A 21,872-nucleotide genomic window follows, 5' to 3' on the forward strand; every position below is an offset into this window, starting at 1 on the left:
AGTTAACTTTATGGTGCCCCTACTTAGAGATGGGCTTCTTTGGAGTTTATATTGAAATGGATTTACAAAAAAAGAGATTGACAATTGCTACATTATTATAGATTTTCTGGCTTGAAAATAACAGAGGCAGTCTCTTTTTTCTGATTTGCATCTCAACTTCCACTCTCAAGTAACAACACAAGTACACAAAAACAGGATTTTTGTTCTATTTTCTACCTTATACATGAAATTAACAACATATAAAAGCATTTTTTTTCCATTTCAGCTTTTTGTCCACTGTCTCCTAAAGTTTCTCTCCTTCATTTCCTCAACCAGAGTCTTACCCTCCGAGAAGCTGATGAGCCCCAGAAGGTGCAGCAGTTTGATGGAAGCGAACACCAGCACCACAATGCCCACCGTCTGCAGCCCCTCTGTCTCCCAGATGGCACTCAGCATTTCTCCACCCTCTGCCCACTCCACACCACCATATCCCGATCCAAACCCGGACCCTGAGCCAGTCTCTTCAACCTCTGGACCACCGCCAGGACCAGGACCCACACTCCCACCTGGCCCCACACTCCAGTTCCCCTGCACCCACTCCAGCGCTATGCCAGCCCACAAGCACCGGCCGGGGGACTCCAAGCACCCGCCAACTGTTCGCTCGCTCCCTAAATCCAGTCTGAGTGTGGTTAAGAAGGGATGAGGTTAAAAGCAGGACAAGAGAGAGCTAGCTTCAGGTTTGTAACAAGCCCAAAGTCATTAATCTGTAGATCCCAAGAAGTCAGTGAGAGAAGATAACTGAAAGGGGAATAAAGTCCACAAATGCTCAACTCAACTCTTCCTTCTGCCTCTTTCTTTCTTCTACTCCAAAATGAAAAGGCATGTGGCAGATCTGTAAAAGCAGAGACCAAATTCTGCTCTTCTATGACAGTTTGTGGCTTTCCCCTGCTTTTTAATGTGCACAGGCTGCCTCTGCAAAGTAAAGGGAGGGAATATGAGAGGGAGTGGATATGAGTGAGGTAGTGAGAAGGGAGGGGGAGATGAGAGAGGCAGAGGGGAGGTGTGGTTGCTACAATTTGCACAACTGCTCTTGAGCTATATGTGAACATAATAACTTCAAACGCATTCTGAAATATGAAAAAAAAAAACTAAAATGGAGCTAAGATTTGCATGTACTGTAGTACTGATAAATCAAATGGTACGATTCTGTGGACATGAGAAGACTGAAGTAGCAGAGAGGTGTGGAAAAAAAAGAAAATTCTATTAATTTGAGGAATCCATCAGACAGCCAAAATCCCAAATGACTGATGTAATTTAATTTAAATGAACAGAACCTTTTACAATTGACAAGCTTACTCAGTAAAGTGGCATTTAAAAAGCCATTTCATTAAATAAGATACAAAAGTAAAGTCAGAGAACACCATTACATCTACATTTAAAACTAGAGGAAATACGGGATGTACTTTAATGGTAACAAAATTGAAAATTCCTAAAAATGGCCACCTGTTTGCCCTATGGCTGAATGTAAAGTTGCTAATAGAATTTAAATAAACAGAGATGTTGTGGACTTGTTAAGAAATGCAGTGTTTATGAAAGAGAGAGGGGTTGTGTTTAGTGTTTGTGGCAAATGAGTGAAGACACCACCATCTACTGGCACTGTGGAGGGTGTCCTAGTTATCATCATTCATAATGAGATTCATTCTTCCTCAAAAGATTCAGAAAAAAAAATAAAAATAAAACAATCATAAACTGAGTTTTATTTAGAAAAGAAAAAAGTAGTTATTTGCTGCTGCAAACGTAGTATTACTGAACTCCATTTGATTATTTGATCTGACTGCTGTGTTTCCCAGGCTGTGCCTCCATTTAAGATAAAATCAACCATACATCAATGATGCAAATGCACAAAGCCACCTTAATTGCAATCATCACTGCAGGATATCATTTTTGCACTGTGAAAGGAACCGTAACTCACCGCTTACTCAATTGCTCTGTGATAAATGGTCCAGTGATGGAAAAACTAACACACACACATTTACTTACACACTGTCATCTACTGTTACTCGTTGCTCATCGACAGAACGAGGAAAATAGGACACGTGATTCAGTTTTTTCTTTCAAATCTTTCTGAATAATTTAACATGGTGATACTGTCTGAAAAAAAAAGAAACCAGTGGACACATTCTGCATAATCTGATCATTCGCTAGTCCTGTGTCATGAGATTATGATAGGAATGTATCTAACATAATGACTTGCATTGAAAGACACAGCAAAAGCCAAATTTGTTAGCAGTCCGTGTTAGAGTGTGTTAATCATAAAATTAATCGACTTAAAAGGTTTAGTGAAAGCTTTGGTGGAAAGGACCTCAACTTCACTCAACAAATGCACAAATGCTTCACAAAGTTGGAAACTAGCATGGCAACATGATGGATCACTGAATACATATTTTCTCAACATTTGATGCAAATAAACAAATAACAATCGAGCTGATTTCATCATGTGGCCAGAGACTCAAATCAAACGAGTTTGGTTTTGCCTCTGCTGGATGTTTTAATAAGCAATCACAACTCGTCAAAGTCAATTCCTTTTGGAGAAATTGTAGGGTTGACTCCAAGCAGTCACATACAGTGCATGAAATACCAGCTGAACTAACAGTTGGACGCTTCAGTGTCTCCTGGGCAACAGCATCCAGCTCACAGCAGTGTTTACAAGAAGTCGGCACTGGCACCGCATCACAGAAGCCATAATCATATCTGAAGCCATTCAAATCACAAGCACAGGCTTAACTTCTTTCTTATGCTTCAAAGGGATGTATTAAACTCAGCCTTTTCCCAAACGGACCATGATAGATAAATAGTAAATACAACATGAATGTATGGTTGAAAAAAACCTTTGTCCAAAAAAGACAATACATAAAACGTTTAAATGTTGAAGCTGTGAGGTTTCTTGAGGATTGCATATATTTATACATACAGAAGAGGGATCATGCGGCAGAGAGCGTCCGTGCCTCATCTGATCCAAGATTCCATCAGCACAGCTGACAGATATAACACCCCATATCGTGCTCAATTAATGTCACAACAATTCCCTGCGATGTAATTGCCACCTAAGATTGTTTCAGCACTGGAGCTGACAGATGGAACAACTAAAAGTGAGACGTTTCATTCTTTTAGCACAGCACTTTTTTTTAAATTTCTATTTCCACCCTAAAAATATTGTGAGATTCAGCCAGTAACACTATTCTGAGGCCAAACTTAAAAACATTGGGCCCTAATAATAAAATAAACTTTTAATAGTAATTCTGAAATACTCTAAAGTCTCTTTAACAATTTACGTCTAAACTGTAACAGAAATGGAAAAATGTATAAAGTTCATGCTGTCAGGATTTGTGGAAAAGGACTTCTGTGGGGAGAAGCGTACAGGTGCCACTGAGAAATACATTTTACTCACATAAAGTTGGATTAAAATAACTGTCTTAAAGTCATAAAAGTGTTAGTGTTGATAAATATAAAAATATCTACTGTAGGAAGGTCATAACAGTGAGATGTATTGATTTAAATACAAGGGTGTACAGAACATTGTGGTCTCATGCTGACATAACTTCTCTAAATCCATTTATATCAGCAGGCATTTGAGCCTTTAAACTTGGAAAATTGTTCTCTTTGCATCTTCAACACAGCTCATTATCAGATGAATGTGCTAATAACAACAATTCATTCACTGAATAAGTTTCCTTTTGATAAAGTTTGATAGCTACACAAAAAGAATATATATTATGGCCCTCCATCATGATGGGACTAAAGAGTTTCACCAAGACCTCATCCAAGCTCCACAATCTTCAAATGATTCAAGCCTAAAATGTCAAGCTGCACGCAGGGCTAGCCTGCTGGCATTTCAGAGACCATGTCTGTTATCTTTGTAACAAGCAGGAGCAGTCTGAGTGACAAACCTGCAGCCTTTTTGTCTGTCTGCGCCTGTACTGACAGACACCGACCGATCTTGGAAGTGATTACCCATGTATTCTCATTCATTGTTCCCTCGTGTCCTGCCAGTATTCACAAGGGGTGTATCTTATCAAACTTTGGCTGCACACAGTGGACAAAGAGAACAAGGTCATCAGTGCAGATAAATTCATCAGCAACACAAACGGGAAGTAAGTTACATATAATAAATTCGAAGAACAACTGAGAATCCATCTTTCACACACCAACGAACTTCAAATGTTTTATCTACATCCAACAGTTAATACAGGGGATGCCTTTATTGTTTCCTTCAATTCCCTTTAAACTATTAAGTAGACTGTAGCGTAGTATTTCATGATTAAAAAAACAAATTGAACCCCCCATAACTTTTCTGCCATTGTAATAACCTGGAGCTTTATTAGTTTTTGCTTTGTTTCCACACACCGTCAGTGCATATCAAACAGCCCCTAAGAACAAAAATTCCATTAAGAGTTGGATAAGTGTTATCTTTCTTGAGGCCTCGGTGAACATATGAAACCAGCGCAACGGGACAGGGGGCTTTGCTGTAACCCTCATCAATCAAAGCGACACCGATCAGTGGATGGGGCAAAGAGGGCGAAGATGAGAATGCCCCACTGTTTACACATCAGCCTAAAGTACAAGTGGGCCATATAATTAGGTGACACCTGCAGGGATTTGCTCAGGCATGCAATGCAACATTGGAGTTTGGTTTGTGTTTTCCAAGGTACATTAAAATGAGCCTTGTCATGTTTACCAAGGTGGTGCCTGTGAGGGGGGAATGCAATTATGAGCCGTGAACCACGGCAGCCCTCAGTGACGCAGCATGTGCAATCAGCCATGGAGAGTCCCTGATTCTGACAACTTATTTATGGACTTTAGATCACCGACATTTGGCTGTGGACACATTTCTAAAAATTCAAAGCTTTTTGCCCTTCAACCTAGATACACTAATGATTGAAGAAAAGAGTTTTGTCATGCATGAACCATCTGTTTTATCAGATCATTCAGTCTAGTAAATGTTATCAAAGATACTAATGTGTATAATTGGTGAGTTACACACCCCGCATGGATTCCGTTTTCCATGTAAGCCAACCATGTTCATCCATTTATAAAGTTGCAAATGTGCAGTGGAAAAAGCCCCTGTTCATTCAGTAGCTACAATCAAAATATCAATCAGCAAGTCAAATGCATGAAATCCTAAAAAAAAGAAAACCCTAGAACCCTAATTTGTATCATTTTTCAGAAGAAGGGAATGTTTCTTTGGGCCAAAGGACATTGCAGAATATGGCCCAAAAGACAATTGTTAGATGAACGTACATCTAGAATGGTTAGTTTCATCCATGCAACTGTACCAAAAATTGTGGGTGGAAAGAAAATCCAGCACTGTTCAACTCAATAGTGAGATTGCTTAAAGTATCTCTTCGTTTGGCACCTGTTTGCTTAATAGCTGCTGAGCAACATATTTGACCCCTTTTTGGCAACAAGCATGTCATGGATGTCTGGGAACTACAGGAGATACAGTGGAAACAAAAACAGAATGTGGGACATCAGCTGCTCATTCAATTAAGGGTCATAAACCTCTGAAAAGGCCAAGAACTGAAGGCCATTCATCTTCACATGAAATGGCAGCCTACTTGCTGTAGCAAGTCCACCAGATTTCTATCATTCCAGATGATTAGTTCCAGTGTAAAAGGAAAACCCAGTGGCATTGTTAAATTGACAGTGACACAAAGCTAAGGGCAGTGTGCTGGGGCAGATAAGATTGACGTGCTTTTTCTCCCATCTCAGTCATAATAGAACGAGCACAGCTGTGTGGACAGCACATCGAAGCAAGGAGCGGGACATGGGCTTTCTTTGCACAGCCAGCCTGTCACCTGATTTATGGTGCTCTATTCTTCAGGAGCAAAGTGTCAGTCATGTTTTACCTTCAAGTGTAAAGGTCAATGAAAAACCTGCATTAACAGGGACAGTAAAAACAGAGAAGACAAGGATGAGATAAAATGGCAGACAGAAAACAGAATGGCTGGAGCCACTGTCCAGAGATGAAATATGGCAACCACAGTTCAGCAGCAGCAAAGGGATGCTGAGGGAAAAAAATAAAATAAAAATCAATGCAGGTGGTTATTTATTTGAAGAATCATAATTGAGGGTATAAAACAGTTTTAGAATTATATGGTACAGCAGTGGCTACATAACATAATTAATGTTACAACAATATCATTCTTGCAGTGATCTATCAAAGCACACAGAAAGTACTCAAAGCTTGGTTTTTGTTGAAGCTGCTTGTTTAAACACTCAAACATCTATTAAACTACTAAGTAAACCATGTTTGGATCTAAATCAAATGAAAACATGAGTAAAATCTGAATTAAATTTTGATTGCCATGTCCTCATTTTTCAGCTCTATTGTTTTCTTCAATATAATAGTCATATGAACTGGCTAAGATGAAAAGTGATACGTATTGCCGTGTTTGGTTCAGACTAACTCAGTTCAGTTGTGGCTGGTTTTAACACTGTGGCCCTCATTTTGTGCTAATCCAGTATTATTAAGACCAAAGGGCTCATCCATCCCTAAAAACTTCTCAAACTTCTCAAAACTCTACAAACATTTTGTAGAGTTTTTCTTTGTTTTTAGATTCTAATTGGATTTCTATTTCTTCCAATGTCTTTTTTCACATATTTTGGTCCTATTATTTATTTTTCTAATCAATTTCATAACTATTTCTTCGATTACAAGGATTGTTCGGGGGGCTCTTTCTCAGCCACGTCCTAGTTTCTATTGTTTTTCCTCCCTGCTCGTACACTTCGTCTTAGATGTGTGTCCTGATTTTTCAGCCGAGTTGGGACATTTTCTTTGAAAAAAGTCCCATGATGCATTAATACTGTATTGTTATGTCAAATAATTTTTCACTTGACAGTCCTATTGGTTTCCTTTATTTTTCCATATTTCCTCATAAAAAGACGTATTACATCATGTTTAGTCAATTAACATCTGTCATGTGCACGAGTCTTGATTAAAATGTTCACATTTAACAGAAATCCACACATTTTATCATCCCTCAGAAGGAGAAAATAAGTAGAAACTTCAAAAAACATGTCATCGACAGCAATTTGTATTCCAAATTTTTCAATTAGGAAAGAATAAAAATAATTACCCTTCAACCCTAGGATATGTGGTAAACAAACTGCATTGAATAAATTCTGCATCAAGTAATCTGCCTCAGCAAAGCGAACTCTGGGGCAATCTTTGGACAAGAAGTGATTAATCTCCCACTTATAAAATATTGCTTCATTTCTATTTAATTGTGTGGAGACATCCCTCGCCAAAACATTATTAAATCAGAGGAAATTATTTATTGTAGTAATTTGGTTAATCGATCTATGGAGTAGATCAGATAGCACTTAGACACAAAGCAGCCAGTAGAATAAAGTCAAGTTTGAATTTTTTTTTAAATTTTTTTTAAAGATGAGTAAATACCAGATGAGAGATTTAAAACCATTCCAATATACTCACTTTAAATGGAATAAACCTTGCAGCAGGGTAAGCTAAATTCATTGCCAAACAATTTCTTGAAATCTAAAGCCCATGTAAATTAAGCAGAGTCGAAGTAATGCACAGTCATTGTCAGTAGCTTGAGTTTCTACAAGAGAGGGAAATGTAACACCAAAGCTTGCTGTAATTAATAGCACCTTATTTTTGTGTGACACCTATTTTTGTCATGCAGGGAGGTGGCAAAAATTATGTGAGACTTTTACACAAATACAGAGACTGAGAGGACCTGAAAAAACAACAAACGCTCAGTAAGGCTGCACTTCCATGAGCTCATTCTTAGTTTGTCACATCAGTATCAAAAGGTCAAAACAAATCACCACAGCCATGATTCATTATATTTTTAGAGTAATCTCAGAGTGAACCCCATGATCTTATATCCAAAGCAATCATGGTGAATCATGGTGCTTCAGCATCACCTTGAGGGTAAATATGTAACCAATTTGTTGACATGCCAATATCATCTGTTGGAAAAGTAGACTCAACGTGTTTCTTAAACAAATGCATAACTGGGGTTCCCCAAAGATGCCATTTCCACACTCATGCTCACACGCAAAGAAAGTGTATTCCTCAAAACTATACTGGCAGCCTTTTTATGAACAGTCACTTTTTTCCTTCAATATATATTAAATATAATAGAAAACTAATAGTCTCCTCGAGCTTGTTCTGCCTCTGGCTGGAGATATATCAGGAGTAACAGGCTTGTTTTTATTGTGACAAGGTGCTGAATGCCGTCTCCTTTAGATTTTGTAGTGCTGAATGGGAAAAGTACCCCTGAAACTGTATGTCTGGCCAATCTGGGTGCAACAGCCTGTCCTTTGATTCTCGTGATAATGTTTTTTGGATAGTGGAAATTGGAGGAGTTGTCTCACAGGTAGGACATCTACATCCTCAAGGTTTAAAATATAAAGATTCTACAACTGTTATTTATTTGATGTCAACATAAAAATGGGATTTAATTTCCTCTTGAAGCATAGTCATAAACCAAGTAAATTGGTGCAAAGATGCATGCACAATACCCCTGGCCTGTGACACCTGTAGCGTAAATTGTTGTGTTGCTCTTTTTTAAACATTTTTCCAATTCTGTACTCAAAAGTATAAATAGGGCTTTTGCCCTGTATGTCATTTGATTCAGGACTCTGCACATGGTATTGGTCTCAAAGTAGTGAATTTGTCTGTGAGTGATGTCTTTTTAAACCACTTCTCCACACCAAACAACCTTGATCTGTGTTGACCTGCACTGTTTAAAAGGACTCCATTCTCAGGCAAATATTTGATAATCCACCAAATCTATATTGATTGCATTACACATGTGCAAATACAAGTTTGACAAACTACGTGCGGACAATGACTCATACCAACTTTCAGATTTTTGGAAACCATTGATCATATTTTTACATCAACTGGGTCATTCAAAATAAATAAGTATGTGATCCACTCTTTTCTCTGGTACTTTATGTATCAAAAAGTCCATTCTCATCAAAAATGACACCCAACCGAGTGCATTAAACAGAAGTAAACCTAGTCTTGGTAAAGGTTATTCATTTAAGGGATAAAGTAGTAGGTTCAGGCAGCACTTTCTGTATTAAACTCTCAGCTGGCAAGTTATCACAATAGCTGCTATTTTAACAAATGTGAGAACAGTTTAAGTAAGAGGTCTTCATAAAAACAACTGAGCATTAACAGAGCGTCCCTAGTCAGCTTCTTCTGAATGCGAAATAACCCTAACGATAACCCTAACTTTCAACATGTGAAGAGACTGAGGCTGTTCATACTAAAGAAGAAGAATTTTAAAGCTGAATTCAAAGAAGCACATTCATCAACTCATGTATCAAGTACACATGCTAAGTTGCTCAAATAACTCCAACTGCACAGGTTTCAAAATCAGCAAGTCTGCTTTCCGACACACGGTACATCTCAGCACCTCAGTTTCATTCTCTTTCACAAGAGTGCCCGCAGGAAGAACCTTGAACAAATTACAAAAATCACTCATTCAGTTTTCTTTTAGTCAGTCTCCAGTAGCTCCCTTACAGCTGTGATTAATGGCAGAGTAAAGATAATGCCGGTAGAATCAACACAAATCATGTTTAATTCAATGAAAAGCTATAAAACACCATAATACCTTTGTTATACCCGTCTGAAACTCATATTCTTTAATAAACCTTTGCTGAATAATGTTTAAAAGGTAGGAGCAAAGTAATAAAAAGCATATTACCTAAAGAGTTGAATTAGAAATTAGAATTATAATACAAATATTAAAAAGAGACAGATTGGTCTCATACTATTTCATTAAGGAGCATTACCATGACTCATTTTGTCAAGTTGATTAAGCTTGACAGCTTCCCTGTTATCTCCTCATTTCTATATTGAAACATTAAAGATCACTGAGGTGTAATTTCAAACTTTTTAAATTAGCTCTAACCTTTTGTGCACTATGAAGGTACGAGATCTCTAAACTGTGAAGAAATCTTTGTCGAAATTGTGAGGAAGCTCCAGTTCAGTTTAAACTATTCAGATCTGAGGAGACATATGCACACTTTAAGCTTTCGGGTCGCATCAACATTTTCAAGACATACAAGGAAAAAAAACAGCAACTAATTTTCCAATAAACTGTAAACTGTAACTGCAGAAGGATAGGAATGAGCTACATAATAAATGGCTAATGAATTGCACAGATTAAACTGAAAAACTGAATCTATTATGTGTAATAGTTTACAGATATTAAGTCTGATTTATATATTCAAAACAGCTAGCATTTATTTGGATTTCGTAAACTTTCACTTAAATACTGTAGTGGCAGCTGGTATTGCTGCTTGGAGCTGGCTGTAAGCTTTGCTGCCCTCTGCTGGCAAATCTGTTAACTGTGGTGTGCACCTGTGAAACAGAATGTTTGCAAAGCTTCAACCATACTGTAAGTCCATACTTGGATGAACAGGCAGCAGTAGTACTGAAAACCAACATTTTTATTTACTTTTCCTAATTTAATTCTAAACATTAAAATGAGCTCTTATCTTCAAGATGCAGTTCTAAACCTTTGATGGGTTGATACTTTGAGGTATTGTTGTGAATACATCAGAGTTTGATGTCATAAAGAAACAGTATCACTGGTAAGAGCTCTGGTATTTACCAAGAACGCTCTTTTAGGTGGTTGCTTTTTATTGTACTATGGGTTTTGATTGATCACCTTAAGACAGTTACTTGCATAAATTTGTCATTTATATCCACTGATCAACATACAAGTATCATGAAGAATGCATCGAATGAGGTATGTGGTCATCTTTTCTATTTCTAAGTGTCATGTAAATGTGTTTAATAACCTCAAGCAGAGGATCCACATGGATTGGGGAGGGCACTGTACTCTAACTGTACGTTGGATGCAAACATGGTACAGCAAAAAGTTCAGCTCCATTACTTGAAGTGATAACACAAATAGCAGTGTCCATTTGACCATTTATTAGGCACCATTTTGCCTTTAGCTGATAATAGCCATACCTTCAGCAGACTAGTTGGCTGCCCTGTCACATCCAAGGGAACAGGTGGCACATCACTGACAGTCACTGTCATACTACTAAAGAGCAGCACAGAGAGCACAGCACAGTTTCAAGTCTATTTTTATCCAAAAGCCATCAAGAGAGAGAGTACTACACAATAATAAGTAGATTCCACCTTATATTAATCAGCCTTATAAGTTACTGTTCAATCTTGACTTGTCTGTTTAGTTTTTGGAAATATCTCCTCTTTTAACTATAAAATAAAGTATCAGGCATTTTGAGTTGTCATCTTTACTTTTGTTGGGGCATTTGTACAGGAAATAATCCCTATCAAAATTAGACAAAATATTTTTGTTGTCCTGCTGCACTACTTGTTTTAGAAATGTAGTTTGAATACCAAAAAATAGCTTGGCAGTATCAAAGGTGTGTACTGTGCATTTATTTCCTAAAAAAAGAAAAAAATCAGTTCTGCACATCTGAAAAAAAGATTGGTTCAAAATGTTTCTTTTAAAATTGCCAGTTTTCACACAGAACATTTGTCTTCCCTCTCACAATCAGACTCACGACTGTCCTACACTTTCTAAATGACAGGAATATCACAAGCTGCCCCGTAGACAACAACATAAAAGGAGAGAATGGTTTTCAGCCAGAGGCACATTTTGTACAGAAAACACAAATGCCACACCAAAGTGTGTGGAAATGCCTGACAGTGTAACACCTGAGTCAGAAAAAGTTATATTTTCCCCTTAAAGAGCAGTGGTTTGAGACCAAATTTGACTGAATTTTCAATCTGAGCGAGCTAAAATGCTGCACTTAACATCACCATGGCAACCTCAACTGCCACATGGCTCCCGCAGCTGATTTAGATTTGATAAACAACAGCTTCTCTCATCACAGTTCTATTAACACACATTTTACTTTGACAGACTCAGTTTCACTTAATAACAGTGAGCAAGAAATTTTCTAAATGATCAAATCTAATCTAGTTTAGCATTTTATCTTGTCAGATGAAGGAGGGGGAGTCAAAGGTACATAAAGAACGTAGTTGCACAAGATTGTGGGTTTCTAAAAACATCAATTGCAATTTTGAAGAGGTGCACTTCTTCTTAATGCTGAACATGTAAATCCATCCAGACTGGGAGAATAACTTTTTTTCTTTTTTTATTTCCATCACCACATCTTGAACACAAGCAAAGCAAAATAGATGATTGAGGCTTTTGGGAGGACCAGAAATAGAGGTTGATGGAGAGGTGGAGGTGGTTGAGAAGTGCAGATGCCTGACAGTCTACCTGGACAGCAGACTAGACTGGAAATGCAAGACAACGGCTGTCTGCAAGGAAGGACACAACAGACTGTACTTTGATGAAATGCACCGAGATGTTGCATATCTTCAACAGATCTGTAGTGGAGGCAGTAAAATCAGAGCCTGAGACTCAAATAAACTTAATGTACTGATGGAGAAAGTTGGCTCTGTGCTGTGCTGCTTTGGAGCCTTGGAATTGTAAAAAGAGCCCACCTTATTATAAAAAGAGGAATGCTGTACAAGTTAATGAACATAAATAACAACACTGACCACCCTCTACAGAACATTGTGCTGAACAGACAGAGCAATCTGTATTAGGCTTCATCAACTAGGATGCAACACAGAGAGATACAGGAGGTTATTTCTGCCAGCAGCAAAAACAAAACATAATGATAGTTATATAAAATAAAAACACTGCAACAATATGATTTCCTTTTGGTATAAATAAAGATTTTTATTTATTTCATTTGTTTGTTTTTATTCCATTTCATTTCAACAATATATTGCAAAACCTCTGCATATAATACAACATCTAGCTAAATTGGCCTGCAGTCCAGACATCTCACCCACTTAAAAAAATTGGTACGAAGAATGCCCCTAACCACTGAATAGCTTAAATCCTGTACTATGAAAGAAAATGGGAAAACACTGAGCTTTCAAAACTTCAGCAACTGGCCTTCTCATAACACAACAGAAGAAGAGGTGATGCAACACAGTGGTAAACACGTCCGTCTCTTTTTATTTAAAAAAAGGTAGCTGGAATCCAATTTGAACTGAGCAAAGATGATTGCATGCCACTTGCACTTGCATTTTCCAAGCAATCCTGACTGTTGTGGAAAAAGGGTTGCAGAAATCATTCAGTAAACAAATATAGAGTCATCAAAGAAGCAACACTAAAAATGACTTCTTTCATTCAGGCTGGTTGGGGGATGTTTGTGAAGTCTAACCATAAGGCCAACAGCTTGGCAGCCTGTACAGAAAACACAGCTTATAAATAACAGGTGGTCTTCAGAGCCAGAGAGACCTAACTACTAAATATTAGATTCACACTTTGGTGAGAGAGGTGCAACATGGCACCTTGACAAATCTCCAGTGGGCACTGCTTCAATAATTGTTCCCTATTAAGCAACACAGAACAGCAACAGGATGCCAAAAAAATAAAAAATTCATCATGACGTAAAGGCATCTTTTAGCTAAAGCTCCTCTACAACTTTACAAATGATACAACTTTTCTCTTATCAACTTTTTCATCTTCAAAGTGAAAAACTGGGCAGCATACTACCCAATTTAATTTAAATGATAACCCTCTTCATTCTAAGTAATTTCCAAGGTCACAATATTCAAGTTGCTGTAAATGACATGTGACTCTAATTTGGATAAACAAGTAAGCCACAGCCTCATTTTAGTCTATATTCTAATAAGCTACATAAAGTTGAGCTCATCTGTTTTTACCCAAGTGTACAGAATGTAAAAGCGTGAAATAATGATCAACACCACAAAAAGTATGAAAAGCAGGATGTCAGATCATAACACAGTCATTTTAACTATTAAAGCAATTAGCAGCAAAATAAGGTGACTCAGAGAGATGCAATACTCTAAAGAGGTAAAAGTATAAAAAACTACTATGGTCAAATTTAGACCTTTTAATGCTCACATATAGCTTGTATCATGATGTAAATGATCAGAAAATTGACAAAAAGAGTGAGAAAGAAAGAAGAGTAAGAAAGGTGTCAGATGATCACCTCGACTGCCTCAGATAAAAACAGAAACAAAAGTCAGCTGTGTCAACACACCAAGCTCCTGCTTCTAGAAAACTGGTCTGTAACTATCACCAATTTTAAAAAAAAAAAAAAAAAAATACAACATTCATTTCAAACATAAAAATAGTTTGCCGTTTCCTTACCGTCATAACCAGACTCTAACAAACCAAACTGCTCCAGCACCTTAACGAACAAGACAATTACTGCCAGCACAGCAATCATTTCCAGTCCCTCCAAGTTCATAGTCAACATGTCGCACAGATCACAGACTGCCCATGGCCGACAACACAGAGCCCAGTGTGAAGCCCTGTCAGCAGGCCATTTAACTCCACTTAAGAGCCCCGCTTCTGTGGCTCTGATTAGAAATCGGCACAAGTCAGAGAGGGAGGGAGGGTAAGAAGAAGTGAGTGGAAGAGAAAGGAAGGAGGGGAAAAGATAAAAGACAAGGGGGGCGTGAGAAGAGAATGGATAAGTGTCAGGAGGGAGGAGAGGGGATAAACCTGATCACAGCGACAAAGACAGACAATGGAAAGAAAACTAAAAGAGAAGATGAATCCTGATGATGGATGGTGGCCTCCTGACTTTTCCTTTAGTGCCACCATGAGGTTCACCAATATCCTTTATATTTGATCTTTTTTAATTTATTTTTTTAAGTGGGTTAAAGGAACAACTTCGAGCCTATCCCTTAAAGCTGTTCATTTCAATGACCATGTAGCAAAAAGAGCAGGGGAGTCAGATTTCCAAGTCAGAGTTCTGCAGTTCTTTGGCACATAAAGTCATTCTATAAAAATCTTTTGAAAATTGATCAGGGTTTTGTTCATTTTAGTTATTTTTCATTTTAAATAAGTTAGCAATGATGTGTTTTGCACAATTTTACTCATATTACTGCTACAATTCATGATGTATAAATACATTACAAGAAAAATAATTTCTAAATAACATTTAGATAACATTTAACATAAAATTTTCATAACATTTCTGATATTTCCCACTATTTCAAATTAATCTGTGAGGGACCTACTCTAGCAAAGGCTATGATTGAAGTGACACTCCACAAAGAGGCTGAAGGATGATTGATCGGTGTAAAATGTCAGCCCGAAAAATAGCCCATATCTGGAACTTCACCATCACGGACTTTAAATGAAGCACAAAACCTTAAGGGAGGGATGAAGAAAGAGAGGTCAGGTAGAAAGACAACATGGTGGAGAGAAAAAGCCTTTGAGGTTCTGAGAGGAAATGGGGCAGCAGGTTGCTGTTAAAGATAAGGGAAGGATGTCATCTGGTGCCTCCTGACTCCTTGTTGAAGCAGCAGATTTTTTTTGTATTCTTCAATATACATTATGAATACATGTTAACATGATAAGATATTCCATTTTGAATTCAAACATTCCAAGACTAATCCCTTTACTATCCAACATCCTCATGACACCAAAAGAGTTGCTTCCAGAATGCGTAATGTGAACATACCTTCAACATGGGCTTCATCATTTCATAGTATCTTACTGCCAAAACCAGCTAAAGCTAAATATTATTTTTTTTTTGCTGAGAAGCAATGTCTTCTATTCTGGTACAGAAAGCACAGGCAGATGATCATTCCAGGAGATTTTTTGCATACTTTATTAGAAACCGTGACAATGTAGTTTCTAAGTAAGATAAAGATTAAGAACAGCCACTCAAAGGAAGGAGCTGATCATCTTCACAAACTGTTGGCCCAAAAGGAATTGTAAAGATGCTGTTTTACCAGGGAAACAATCTGTCTGCTGTGCATTCTATTGGGCATCTCATTGTTTTCATTATTATTCTATCCCTTCGTTTGTGAATTGCGAAAATGCGTGTGTGGATTCACAGGTTTGTGAGTACTGACAGTTGACATGACAGGACAGGAAGCTGTGTAGGAAGCTCATCTAGAACAGCGGTTGTAAAGGTGAAAAGAAGGTGTAATAGAAGTCTCGCATCCAGGAAATATAGAGGGGGAAAACTTCCATTATCACGGACATCTCCTCTCTTTGTATTGTTTTTTAATGTTCTAATTCAACATTAATATCAGACCTAATCTCAAAGAAACATCCCACTTTACAACATCTGCTCTCCAATCACCTCAGCACTTTGCACAGGGTATAATCAAGGCCCTTGGCTAATGCTGATGAAAATAATCAACGTTTGTGCATGTCATCAGCACACAGTGTGCTGTATCAATCAGTGTATGATTGGTGATGAAGGTAATTGCCACTGCATAGCATTGTGCTGTGTTGGATGGAGTAGTACTGCTGTACTGTACTGTAGGTGGCAGAAAATGTCTGCAGCACCTGCAAACAGAGAGTATCACATTAGCAGTGTTTCAGTTCAGATTCAAATATGGTAGTGAGTCATACTCACTGGGACTTTGAAAATGATTACAATAATACACAGACGGCATAAACTGAGATAGAGTTAATGATGTATTGATATTTTAAAGCTTAAATAAAAGCTATATTTCTCATTTTTCTGTTTGCAAGAAATTCTTATTAGAGGACTAAATTATTCATCTATCTTTCATTTAAAGTAAGGTGAAGTAAAAGAAAAAGAAAAGTAAACAATGAAAATGATCATCTACTGCACCGAGTGACATTTCCTTTTAATCTATGACCACAGGCATATTTTCGACTCATTTCCACTGACTCATCTCGCTGCTGTAAACACATTAGAAAACCAAATTTATCCATTCACATCCGTACACAACAAAAACACAGTTTAGTCCCTCTTAAGTAACATTCACTGAAAGACTAAACTGTCTAACTTTTGAATAACAGGGAAAACAGGGACTTTCAGTCTCAGACATGCTGGAGTAACTAAAGGTAGTAATAGAAGTTTAGCACATTACCACTACAGAAAATGACCGAGCATACCTTTAAATTTGTCACACGAAAACTGAACTGCATCCTACTATCATACCATCATAAGAACCCAGCCACATTTATCATTTTACACAAGAGTACTCAAAAGCTCATCGACAAGTTCAAAAGAGTTTTTTCTCTTGTACATAATGTGTTTCTCTGATTTTCAATCAAACCTTGCTATTCATTGGGGGCAAGTTAAGACGTGTCAACACTTCCCTGTAAAAAAAAAAATACACCAGCTATTTAACATATTCCATCTTCTACAGACATTTAGGTTTCTTTGAATCCAAGTTGCTGCCACTGACCTTCAGCCAGTTCAGTCCTTCTGCTAACATAAACACAGCTGAAGGAGGAAAGTGTTTCCTTACGCTAAATTGAGTTACAATTGAATTCTCTTCTGTAGACAAAGCAGGATGGCATTAAAACAAACTAATGTCTTCCATTTATTTTGAGAAATTACACAAGAAGGCCACAGCCTGTAACCTTCAAAGAAAATAGTTAATTCAGCTAACTAATGGGATTAAATTCAGAGAAACAGATCATGGTCTGGTGAGTTTGAAATCCAATTTCTAAGGTGCAAAACATTTTCTTAGAAAGAGAGCACAAGCTAATCTTTTTACTTAATAGAGAGCAATATTTAAGGTCTTCCCGTTTCAGACAAGTCTGATATACATACTGATATTTTAAATCAGATATAGCTAAAATGACTAAATAATAAGCCAAATCCACCTTTTAATCACTCCTTCAATTTTCCCAATTGACTAAATGGAGCTGCCCACCAGATAAACTGCCTGCAACTGCCAGCATTCTGACTACTTAAAAGGTTTTCATTGAGTGACACCACCCTAACCTCCACTCATTATTCTATATCATAATTAATGTGTTGCTATTCTTTCTGCTATCTTACTGCATGAAGCTGGTTTGTTTGAATATGCTGCCATCAAGTGGAAACAACAAGAATCTACTCAAATAAGTCTTGAACATACTGGAAGTACATGGAGATGCATTAACCAATATTGTGCATTGTACTGAATTACATAATGGCCAATGTTATTGGTCTTTATGAGACCATTATTAGTGAATTATTATTCAATAGGTAAGGACATTTGGTACTTAAAATTCAGTTTGATACATGCACAATATCTATGTTTTTAATCAAAATTAAACAAAGAACACAGCCTAAGCTCATTTGCTCTCAGTGAATAGAAACATGTTAATTCAGTGAAGCTTGTTGTGAGGAACATTTTAAGTATTAAGTGTCCAGCGGGTTGAAAAAGCTGAAAATGTTTTATTTTGCTGCCAGTATGATCTGCAACAATAGAAAAAAGGGAAAAATAAATGTTTGAACAGCTTTGCATGGAATATTTTTTTTTCCATTGCTTTTCTCTTAAATATCAGCCTATTTGAATATATATTAATAAAATTGAAATCAGTTATTGGTGCAATCCAGGCCTTGCCTGTTAACACCTGCACTGCCACATGCTGTATGAATGCAGTATAACCAAATGATTGAATGTTGACTTATTGAAATTTTGATTTGGTTATGGCAGGATGGTGGGGAAATGACCAAATGGGGGATGAAGACATTCATAACCAAAGCAGACATATCATTTAATGTAGGCTGTGCAAAAACTGTGACTAAAGAACTGATGACCAAACAGACCTGAACTTACCCACGTCTCGATAATTGTACTTATGCTCAACCTCAGTCTCAGAGTTATTCAAAGTTATTCAATTGTTTCAAGCCTGTCTGAAGGAACAAACTAACAGCGACATAACGCCACGCTGCCATCCTCGCTGACAAGATGTGCGTTTGAGCATGTAATTTATTAATGTAATCCTGTGTTGTTCAGATACTGTGAGAAGGGTGCTACATTATTTTGGACCCAGATTATATTATAAGAAGGTCAGGCTCATTTTAATTTCCTTAGCTATTATCAACCAGCTGTTCCTTAAAACACACTGAATCTGACTAATACTCCAGGTAAAAAGCCTTGTGTCAGGTAATTACAATGCTTACCATAGTCGTGTGGTGGGTGGAGCCTATCTCATGGACCCTGGATGGGTCGCCAGTCCATCACAAGCATGATGGATGGCATTTGCCTTTGGATAATTTCAATAATTACTGGTCTCATTTTATGGTGTTGGACCACTGCTGCACCATAAATGGTATTCCTCTGAAATCTGTATTACCATGACCCATTGTTAGCCACATCTCTCTCTGTATGCTATCTGCTGATCCCTCTTTTTCTGTACCTGTAGAGCTCCTCCAAGCTGGATGCTAGTCATTAATCCAGTTCTAAGTGAACTCTCTTAATACTGGTTACCATGTCCTGTTGGAATGGAGTGATTAATATACATGTACTGCTGCACTGCTCCCATGCCATGGCAGAAACCCAAAACAAGCCCAAAGCCAACTGTTATGGATTTGCTTTTCAATCTAAATGCTAATTTAGATGACAAAAAAAAACTGTAATGATATAGTCACTTTAAAGAGAGCTGAGATTACATGTTGCTGATAAGAAAAAAGAAAAAAAAAACAAAAGAAAAAAAGGACCTGGAAGCTGCATAGGGGACTTTTTCCTCATTTCCTTATGCATAGCCTGGGTCATTTACATAATCAGAGAATCTGGATGTTTGATGTCTTTTGCATTTCATGTGGCTTCGTCAAAATCAATGACCTTTTCCAACTACTGGTGAGGGGGGAAAAATTATTCATTTATTACATATTTATAAATGTATTCATATGCAATGTATTCATATATTTAAATGCAGAATAAGCCTTATATCTGAAAATAATGTGGAAAATTGGTCTCCTTAATTAAGTGCTGTACCATAGTCTACTGCAGCTTATCACGTAATGTATGTCATTAACAAAAGGGTTTGTTTTATTGGCTGGTACTTCATACTGTGATCTGGATCAATAGACCTCATGAGCCACCAGGAGCCATGTGCATAAATGTTCTCTAAATTCTCTGTCACACTGTGGCGTCATCCACCAAGCACTTCTGAAGAAGTGGAGTAGTTCTGTGAAAAGTGTTGCATGTGACAGATGGGTTGGAAGAAAATTAATGAGATAAACTCAAAGTGCCTTTGGCATACAGTCAATTTTACAGTAATCATTTGCCTTTGACTAACAGACTATCAATACAGTCACTTTTAAGTCCTTTTGAGACTGTGGATGAAAAGCAATATTCAAAGATAACTTTAATTAAAAACAATTCAAGAGTTTAGCTGGTGTAAACACACAAAGTTCAAATTGCTTTCCATGTGGTTATTTTGCTTGGTAGAAGCTCAGCAGTTGCTTATATAACAAGTGATGATAGTTTGCTCCAAAGGTTTGCATTTCAACAGGAACATTTTTACATGTGATCAGATGGGGCAATGAGCGAAAATGGTGATTAGTGGCGTGGCTACCCTTAAAATGACAGCTGCTCTCGCTGTGGTCGGCCAAAGTCTCCACTCAGCTCTGTAAACACCAGAAGGCCTGAAAGGAAAGGGGGCCAGCAACAAGAAGCACACTGGACATTCCCATCACCCCTTATGTTAATGTCACAAAATCAGCAAAAGAACGAAAAACTCAACTTGTTTTGGTATTCTTGGGATGATTATTCTAAAAGCAGACAACTGCTTCTGACAGACGCATAAATTTCAGTGTGGCAGCCTGACTCATACAGTAGTTAATGTTCTGCTGTTTCCATTTGAACAGCTGAGTGTACCTATCTCACTCCTACACTCTACTCATAACAGCTCCCAGCAACACAAATGGGCAAGACATTGAAATGACAGAAAGTGCAAGGACAAATCCATCATACTATTACAACAACACCAGTCTATCTCTTATCTTTAGGACATTTCATACACAGATGGAAAACCCAAAACTGTGCAAGGTGAGTTCTTTTTAAAGGCCACAGTTCTATGGGTACTTATTGGATCATCATCTCTTGTCATGTGGATAAATGCAGCGATGAAAATGAATTGAAAGCATTAGAGTGGGTGGTGGACTAGCACTAGGGTCTCTCAGACAGCGAGTTTTACTATTTTTCCACATTAAAAGCCTTTTATTGTATCAGTCACAATGTGCCATGATTAGAGAAAATCTGAACAATTTCAGTGTGAAACATAACTGTGACCTGGATTTGCAAAGTATGTGGAAGTTTACCTGCACTAGGATGTACGAGTCAGAGCTTTTATCCATCTGATTTCTACTATCTCTTCAACAAATTATTTATGTGTGAAACACAACAAAAACGCAACAAAAAAGCATAAAAAAATTGCTTTTCGATTAATCCTGGAATATAATAAGTAACTCTGCGTTTAACTGATCTTCCTCTTGAAAAGAAAACACGCTTCTGCATCCATAACATTAGGATGGGTTTGTCAAGTTTCCCCTTATATCTATGTTATATCCATGGAGCCGAATCCGACAGTTACCACAGTGCTAAACCATTACATCATTAAATATTTTGATAATGCAGCACCAGTAGCGCTGATGAAGAAAGAGGAGGACCCACACTTATATTTGCACAGTTTCAATGAAATGGCACAGTAGCGTGGACTAAAGGTCATTGCTATTAATACAATAAAAAAGAATGCAAATTACTTTTGGAGCTACTCCATATATATGATTACAAGATCCAAACTATAAAACAAACTTCATCCTTTTAATACCTTGATGTATATGTGTATGGTGCACTGTCATAGACCCACCGTGTTGACTTTAGAATAAATAATGTATTTCTGAACAACACTCAGTCCATTCTGTGTGAGTAAGGAAACACTGATTCTGTTCTTCTGTTTGAACACTTTAAATGTGTCGCAATGTGGAGAGTCAGATTTGTTCAGGAGTCTCAGCTGATCTAAAAGCCACGATTGTACACACCCAAACTGTAGGCTTCTTATGTAACAGCTGCTCTAACTGCACCATCAGAT

General features: G+C 37.5%; 1 protein-coding gene across 7 annotated transcripts in view; it reads right to left on the minus strand.

Annotated features, from left to right (window-relative positions):
• The window catches only part of kcnip4a (potassium voltage-gated channel interacting protein 4a), a 127,684-nt gene that overhangs the window by 26,545 nt on the left and 79,267 nt on the right, over window positions 1-21,872 (minus strand). Inside the window, exon 1 of one of the 7 annotated variants that reach the window (XM_072376357.1) lies at window positions 324-939. The exons of the other annotated variants lie outside the window; for them this stretch is intronic. Coding sequence (XP_072232458.1) covers window positions 324-435 — 112 coding nt within the window. The 5' untranslated portion in view covers window positions 436-939. Of the gene's footprint in view, window positions 1-323; window positions 940-21,872 lie in introns of those variants that run through there. 7 annotated transcript variants of the gene reach the window in all.

This window comes from Leuresthes tenuis, unplaced genomic scaffold (assembly GCF_036924035.1).
Source record: "Leuresthes tenuis unplaced genomic scaffold, fLeuTen1.0.hap1 SCAF_22, whole genome shotgun sequence".
Taxonomy (NCBI): Eukaryota; Metazoa; Chordata; class Actinopteri; order Atheriniformes; family Atherinopsidae; genus Leuresthes; species Leuresthes tenuis.